This window comes from Cenococcum geophilum, assembly GCF_001692895.1.
Source record: "Cenococcum geophilum 1.58 unplaced genomic scaffold K441scaffold_12, whole genome shotgun sequence".
Taxonomy (NCBI): domain Eukaryota; kingdom Fungi; phylum Ascomycota; class Dothideomycetes; order Gloniales; family Gloniaceae; genus Cenococcum; species Cenococcum geophilum.
Window position 1 is genome coordinate 966,581 of NW_027137570.1, and position 7,499 is coordinate 974,079.

The 7,499-nt window shown below is 44.2% G+C and overlaps 2 protein-coding genes across 2 annotated transcripts; both read right to left on the minus strand.

Moving 5' to 3' along the window:
* Positions 1–284: 284 nt before the first annotated feature.
* On the minus strand, positions 285–2,968 carry K441DRAFT_606997 (amino acid transporter). Its single transcript, XM_067645424.1, has 7 exons — positions 2,466–2,968; positions 2,344–2,414; positions 2,268–2,291; positions 2,025–2,197; positions 1,569–1,966; positions 1,190–1,522; positions 285–1,142 (listed from the first exon to the last, which is right to left on the minus strand). The coding sequence occupies exons 1-7, from the start codon at positions 2,613–2,615 to the stop codon at positions 651–653; spliced, it is 1,641 nt and encodes a 546-aa protein (XP_067506179.1). The 5' UTR covers positions 2,616–2,968; the 3' UTR covers positions 285–650.
* Positions 2,969–4,549: 1,581 nt separating this feature from the next.
* On the minus strand, positions 4,550–6,429 carry K441DRAFT_606998 (uncharacterized protein). The gene is made up of 5 exons (XM_067645425.1): positions 5,892–6,429; positions 5,729–5,833; positions 5,450–5,680; positions 5,247–5,389; positions 4,550–5,198 (listed from the first exon to the last, which is right to left on the minus strand). The coding sequence occupies exons 1-5, from the start codon at positions 6,075–6,077 to the stop codon at positions 4,688–4,690; spliced, it is 1,176 nt and encodes a 391-aa protein (XP_067506180.1). The 5' UTR covers positions 6,078–6,429; the 3' UTR covers positions 4,550–4,687.
* Positions 6,430–7,499: the final 1,070 nt, after the last annotated feature.

A 7,499-nucleotide genomic window follows, 5' to 3' on the forward strand; every position in this document is an offset into this window, starting at 1 on the left:
TAACTGAATCTAATTAATATTAAGACCCTATTATAGTTAGATTTGACTATACTATTTAACCTATTTACACAATTTCCTTATCAAGTTCTTACCTTTAGATGGTTTTTATTTAGTTTAACACCATAAATATTTCCTATTTAGGTATATCCAGCTAATTACCTACCAGTTAATTAGCTGGGGGGGTGTGTCGACCTAAATCAGGTTATCTTATTACCAACTAAGCTGCCTCCTATTGACTCAGTTATTAACTCAATCATTGACTCGATCATTGACTCAGTCACCTACCCCTTGTTTCCATTGCCACCCCCCTACCCCCTTCTCGTTCTCATTTCCTACACCTTTCCTATGTATATATAGAGGCTCTAAAGCCACCATTTAATAGACAGAGTCCTCATTCTTTTCTTACAATCGGTGCACGGACGTCCGATTGACAAGAGGCTAAAGAGTTAAATAACGTAGTTTCTGCCTTTGCCCTTTTTCACCGACTTCTAGAAGATGCGCGACGTGCCGGAAGGCCAACAGCTGATGGTACCTCTCGCTAGCTACTAGAAGATCTGTCTTTAAGCGGTTGAGGTATACCGCTTGAAATCTAGTCGGGCCGTTAAACCGTGTTGATTATCTCTCTCGCCCAGGCTATCTCTGCGCAGTTTCTACAAAGTATGTAATTCGACCTCGACAATAGGGCCATGATAAATTCGCCTCGCCCATATTAGATAGTACATGATGCTGAAGATAACAACAAAGCCCGTCACCAGTACGGCGTAATTCATGTTTGCAGCGGTTACAGGCAGCACTGAGGGCCAAAAGCTAAAGAAACTAAGTACCACCAAATAGGCACAGGCGATTACATTGTTCGCTATCCCAAGTGCACCCTTTATGCGCCAGGGTCCCCAAGTCATGCGTGGGTCAAAGGACTCGGATGTTAGTTGTGATTCCGGAGCTGACTCCGCAATGTCACCGCGGACACGTCTCCAGAGTAGCAGGCCAATTGCGATGAGATATGAGAGGTAAAAGCCTTCAAGAACCAGAGAGACAATATCGTTAAATGCGGTAGTGTTACCAATGTTGATAAGGGCGAGAAGGGCCGCGAAAGTAGTCACTACAAGAATTGAGACGACTGGAATGGTAGTGCGGCGGTCAATCTGGTGATAAGTTAGTCTAGCGATAAAATCTTGTCATATGTACATACCATGCTCAAGTATCGCGAGAAAGGAAGACCGTTATCACGAGCGAACGACCAGGTCATCCTGGATGCAGCAGCCAGGCTGCCTAGAGCACTACAAAACTCAAGGATGACGATGATACTGGTCATGACTATGGCTCCCGTATTTGACCCCACTGCAACTGCAAAAATCTCGATGAAAGGATATTGTGTTAAGCTATTCTCCGCCGCCTCTGAGATATCTCCAGCGCTAAAAAGTACGGCAATAAGCATTCCAAATGAGAGGCAGCCATTAATTAGGATACTAAGAATCATGGAGCGCGCTACATCCGTAGTTGCATTCTTGACTTCCTCAGACATCTGAAACCATTAGTACTACTTCTGCTCCGAGAGTTCATTAACTCACGTGAACGGCGGCATCAGAACCAACAAAGGCAAGAGCATTGCCCTGGATGCCAATAAAAAATGAGAGGGCTTGGGTAGGCCAGCCGCTATTGATCCAAGTTGTAAAGACCTCTTTTGCAGAGTTGTGCGATGGAGCTAAGTAGACCAGAGGAATAAGGATAGCAAAAAAGCTCAGGACATGAAGGATCAAAACAACGACCTCAATAGCGGGCAGTACCCCACTGAGAAAGGTGTTAATGGCCACACATATCAGAAGCACAGCCCAGAGTAAGAGAGTCCCTTGCCAACCTGTTGAGGTGTAGGTCGGGTTGTTCTGAATTATCAGTGCTTGAATAAGACTTGCGACAAAGAAGGCAGCGGCTGTAAGTCCAGCAATCCAACCAATGACGGTAAGCCAGCCTACAAAACTCAGTTAGCAACCTTGTCTCGCTATTGTATCATTTTAATTTCTTCATACCTGTTATATAGCTGAAAAACTTTTTATTTGATGGCGGTGCTAGGAGACTAACCCAGTGGTATTGACCGCCAGCGGTGGGAATCATTGATGATAACTCCCCGATAGCAATAAAAACTGATAAGTTGCCCAACCAAATTATAATAAATCCATAGACTAGGCCGGCAGGGCCTCCGCTGACCCAAAATCAGTCTTGTGAAACTTTGTGGCCACCGCGCAGAGGATTCGAAGTGTAGATAAGCTTACTTTTGGAAGCCGAGCAAGAATACACTGAGGGTCAGTTAATTAAGTGATGTGGTTACGGGTAAAACACAACCCTTACACCAGTAAGCTCTCCCATGTACACATTAACCCACATGACAAGCCGGTCATGCTCACTAAGCCGAATCTACGCTACCGGATGTCAGGGAAATTCTTCGGACTGCAAATCAATCATATACGCACCTTCAACACCTGCTTCTTGCCCGCTTTCGCCAATTCCGACGCATCTTTGTCGTACTCATTGTGCTGATTAGGGAGTGCTATTTCCGAGATATTATTCCGCTTATGCAAGTCGTCGCCATCGAAGGCGCGCAGCTCATGGCTTTTGACCATGATGATGACGAGAAAATGACACTACCTTGAAGAAGGTTGACGATAGTAAGCGGTGGAAGGAGGTCGGAATAGGTTTGACCCGTCTGGGACTGACTGTCCTCAAGATCTTGGGAAAAAACTGAAGACACGAAGACAGAACAGAACAGACAATGGTATCGCCTAGATCTAATGCAAGTCAACAGTCCTGTCAATTTGAGAGCTACCCTCGTCCGGTTTTACATGAACTAGTCCTAGGTAATGAACGAGAATCCAGGTGTAGACCTTCCGCAACTAAATTAAAAAGACTCAATTTAAGTATTGACCCCTCATTAAAAAAGGTAAAGAGATGCCTGAACCATCCATGTGCAGCCAAGGTACGGCAAAGCGCACCAATGCAGTGCTGGACACTCCAGGTTAGAAAGTGTGGGCTTTCTATTGCATTACTCTTGAAGGATTCAATCCTTGACAGCTAGCGACATGCATCGCGACAAGGTTCCCTGTCCACCCGCCCATGGCCGAAGGAACTTACTCCGATGGTTCAAATACAAGAGCGGAGTGTTTTGAGAAAGGCCGGTACCAACCAGGTGGTACCAGATGTACGAGCGTTGGCAGTCGCGTTGCCTGCGTGTGCATAAACATCCGAGAAGCAAGATCGAACCATACTTTACGTGTGCACAGGACGTGGGGGGAGGGGGAACTAAAGCTCGTGCACATAAAGCTGGGGCTGTGCCGCAATGTAACAGGCAGACCGTGAGTGCACTAGTGCGGCATCTTAGTTGCTTGCTCTGTGTTACAACCAAATACTTGGGTCTGCGGGAACCGCTGTGTGATTTCATGCCTGGCCTAGAGTTCAGGGGTCTATGTACGCGAGCATACTCTCGAGTATAGTCTGGGTAGGCTCGTCCGATGTCTAAGAATTTTGGATGCAGGGCAGTGACGGTTCTATTGGTAAACTTATGACTTTAGCATAGACGTAACGATATTTGAGTAGAAAATTTAATACTTTAGGGGCTGCTCGGTTGCAAATTGCCTCCATATCATAATCTGTTCAATCTGTGCGTCTTTTAGTGTCATCCGTTTTGTAATTAGTGGCGGCTACCGCCTTGGCTCATTTGAATCTGCAATTGACGTTTGCGAGCGAGTGAGCCCCACTCTGCCACTAGGCCTGTTCGCAACTGTAAAGGAGCCCCCTCAACTAACGACCTCCTCAATCGCTCAACGCGATTATGAAGGTTAAGAGAATAATATTATATAAGGCTTGTAAATGCGACTGCAGTATCGCGATCGGGATATATAGAGTTGCTATCCCATGGAACGCCGGCGTCCATCTAAAAGTGGTCCATGAGGAACACCAAGCTCAAAAATACGCGTATATTGTATGTAGATTCAAGCAATAGATTTTTATCAACTATGCCTTCTAAACGTACTTCTGATAATATAGATCTTGTTGAACCGACCCAATATCGAGTTGATCCAAATCGCAAGGTAAAAGAACCTCCCCCCAGCCCTGGCCTCCGCATGCTTTCAAACCCCTTCACATTCTTTTGATCACGGAGCCTTGATCCTATTCATCCTATTGGCTAGTTCTTATCAATAACAGATGGACGCAAATTGGCGTTCCAAGGGATAGTATAAGAAGTCGTTAGCTTGTATATGAGAGCTCTGTATTAATATAAAATATAAAACAAGAGCTCGAAACTACATATTAAAACAGTACCTAGAACCTTATTTTAACTACTGTATATAGTATAGCTTGCAAGTTTGACGCGCTTGCCGATATGGAGGAGCTTTATATTTAAATGTCGCCAGACCTACCGAACAACCACCCCATATTTAGATTTGAGCCCCATATCGGTTGCAATATGAAGCCTCCGTATTGGATATGAAGTTGCAACCGAACGGCCCCTTAACTCCTTCCAAACCAAAATAGTAAAACGCTTAGAATGAATATTCGTCTGGAGTTGTACTAAAAGTAGCTAAACTTGATGGGGGCTAATAGAGTACTAAACTACATTTGTCTGCTCATATAGTTTGATAGTAACTAATGTATAACGATATATTCGTCATTATCATAGCTCCATCCAACAAGTCTCCTAACTAGTGTCTGATTTATTAGCGTCAACGTCCCAAGCAGCGCTCATGGTAGTAGTCTTTATAATTTTAGCTAGGCCACCATTATCCGACACCTGGCCATTTTTCTTCACGTTTGTTTCCCTCGGGCTTGAGATTTCCACTGTTGTCTCGCCGTCTGGCCTTTTCGGCCCATCTGGCAGTCCCGAAATGGTGGACCCAACAGTGGGTATAAAGCGCTGCGACTGTGATGTTTTACTTGTGCTGCTGCTGAGCTTATACCACTCGCTTCCACTCTTCTTACGGCCCAGCACTCCAGCAGTAGTCATGCCTTTCCGTCGAAGCTCATCGGCGCTATACATCCCTGACGGGACATGTTCAAGTAGGGACCGGAGATACGGCACACAAGAGGTGATTATGGTAATACATTGGATTACTTGTGTCATTAAAGTCCACTTCCAGAGATCGAGTGTGGGGTCGGAGGATTGAAAGTCTTCGGTGTAGCCTAGCTGGACGGCTGTGGCTACGATATCTCTTCCTATATTTAGCGTTCATTCGTTTGAATGAAGTGACAGAACTTACAATGAGCGCGCAGCAAAGAGCGCAATAATACCAAGTTTTTTAGATCTCTCCATCTGCAGCATCACAATCACATGGACCGGAAAGAGGACGAGGGCCAAATCAGTGAGAATGTTGATAATCCCTGTAGCCCTCCAAAAAGACGTCTGTCCGGGTCAATCTCAATGCTCGCTGCAAGCCTAGCACAATTAGGCAGGGAATCTTACAGAATCATAGCAATTTGCTGCATCACCCAGCGAGTCCCAAGTTCGCGGAATTCCACATTGAAAAGCTACTGCGAATTCTGATGAAAATGCCCAAATGGCAATGAATGATCCGAGGAGAATGCCCACCATCCGGTGTAGTTCCGAAGCTGTAAGCATCACCATTAAGGAGATTATAGACAGCTTTGCTGACGCTAAAGTTGCGACATAAAGAAATTTGGTAGCATATTGGCTCTGAATATTTGTTAATATCCCTAAATGCATTGAGACGTGCAAGAGGACCTTTTCGTAAGCTATGATTTGGGTTTTACCTAGGGAATGTATCTCCTTTCCCAAGCCATTCGCCGTTTGAACTGTGACTGCGAGTCCTGAACCTATACTAAATATCTGTACGCAATTATTAGTATTATAAAGGAGAATTTAGCGTGTCAGCGTGGTGGTTTACCAAAGCCGCGACCGCAAGCGCATCATCAATATCAATACGCCTTTCTAACGCTCTCTTCGTTAGAAGGCGAGTTAAAATCGCTAGCCCTGACGCAACAAGTAGGAACCAGGTAATGACATTGACGATGGCGCTCAAGCTGTGAGAGGAGTGCAATTGTCGGGAGGAAAGATGCAAATTTGCTTCCATATCATTCTAACTCTTTAGCTAGACCTTCAGGAAAGGACTATAGGAGAAGACTGAGACAATTAGCCTTCTCGTGAGGGCCAAACTGAATGAGGAGATGTAAATTATGAAATCGTGAGAGGTATGCTAGAGTTGGGGGAGCTGTGACAGCTTATTGTTTTAGGGCTATAGCGGCGTGCAAATTAGATGATAATCCAACATGCCTGGGTCCGCGAAAACTTTGCAACAAATTTTAATCTTGTTAAGTCATGGTATAAGGGAGTCAGGGATATTCCATTTTGCAACAATCAAAAAGGTATGACGGTAAGCATGAGAAATGAACCTTTGACGAAAGCTCCGGTATGTGACAGACGATCGGAAGCCTGTGATTCGGAAATCAGCAATTCTTAGCCCGGCCTGAAGCTAAGTGCTCAGACCAGCAAACAATTTACGGACCGCTCCATTGGTATCCGAGGGTGGGGTTTCCCCCCTCTGCTGTTTATTCACTCGAGGTTCAAGGCCTTTCAGGTTCTAGCAAGGTAGGATTGCGAACCCTACATTACACTTCGCTGCTAACGTAACAGCCACCCGATTGAGCCAGCCCCTCGCTCGAGCCACCCACCGATCGCAATCCAGATCATCTTACCTTTTCCTATACCACAACCATGGACTCTAACTACAGCCTCCAAATCGCCTGATCTTAACTCCAAAGCTCGTATAGAACTTACGGTTACCTATTTATAAGCCTTTTAAACCCTTTTTAGCTTATTATAATTGATTCTTTACTTGTTAATTTAAGCGGCTATTAATTAATATAATGGCTCGCACAATTGCTTCCAAGGTAAAGCTTGTAGATTGCAATCTTACAAAGATACTAAGCTAAGAAGAAGATTGTTAGGGGTATTACAAGTAAATATCTTAAGGGGACCGCCAAGGCGCCATTTATAAGCGAGCCAATAGTAGAATACATTGGGGTGTTATAAGTGTCGGTACCCGGGCCACACTAAATATAACACCCCCTACTAAATTACTATATAGCAACTATAAGATTAATTCTAGAGCTTTAAAATATTTATAAGGCTTATCGCTATATAGAATCTAGCTATCGCGACATTTTTTTAGAGTTTAAAATCTTATATACTACCTATTGGCGTCCTTAATAGCTATACACCTCTTATACATACTCGCAATTAACGACTTAAAGAAACTAGGTGTAATCTCGCTCTAACAAATTACTATAGCTCTAGATAGCTCCTTAACAACCTCTTCCTTTAACCTATATATTTAAGCAATATATAAAAACCTTTTATAGAGCCGTTCTTTAAGTTATACCTAAGTATACTTATGTTACGGAATTCTACCGTAGGGGCCTCCATAAGAGAGCCCCGTGCTCTCGCGTATACCTCGCGTATAGCTTATATTAGCTACGCGTAGGTATATATACCT

Coding starts and splice junctions, on each gene's coding strand:
- K441DRAFT_606997 (XM_067645424.1), bottom strand. CDS start 2,615: ATGGTCAAAAGCCATGAGCTGCGCGCCTTCGATGGCGACGACTTGCAT. Junction 2,415..2,465: donor GCAAGAAGCAGGTGTTGAAG/GTGCGTATATGA, acceptor GACATCCGGTAG/CGTAGATTCGGCTTAGTGAG. Junction 1,967..2,024: donor GTTTTTCAGCTATATAACAG/GTATGAAGAAAT, acceptor TGAGTTTTGTAG/GCTGGCTTACCGTCATTGGT.
- K441DRAFT_606998 (XM_067645425.1), bottom strand. CDS start 6,077: ATGGAAGCAAATTTGCATCTTTCCTCCCGACAATTGCACTCCTCTCAC. Junction 5,681..5,728: donor AAATCATAGCTTACGAAAAG/GTCCTCTTGCAC, acceptor ACAAATATTCAG/AGCCAATATGCTACCAAATT. Junction 5,199..5,246: donor CTCTTTGCTGCGCGCTCATT/GTAAGTTCTGTC, acceptor AAATATAGGAAG/AGATATCGTAGCCACAGCCG.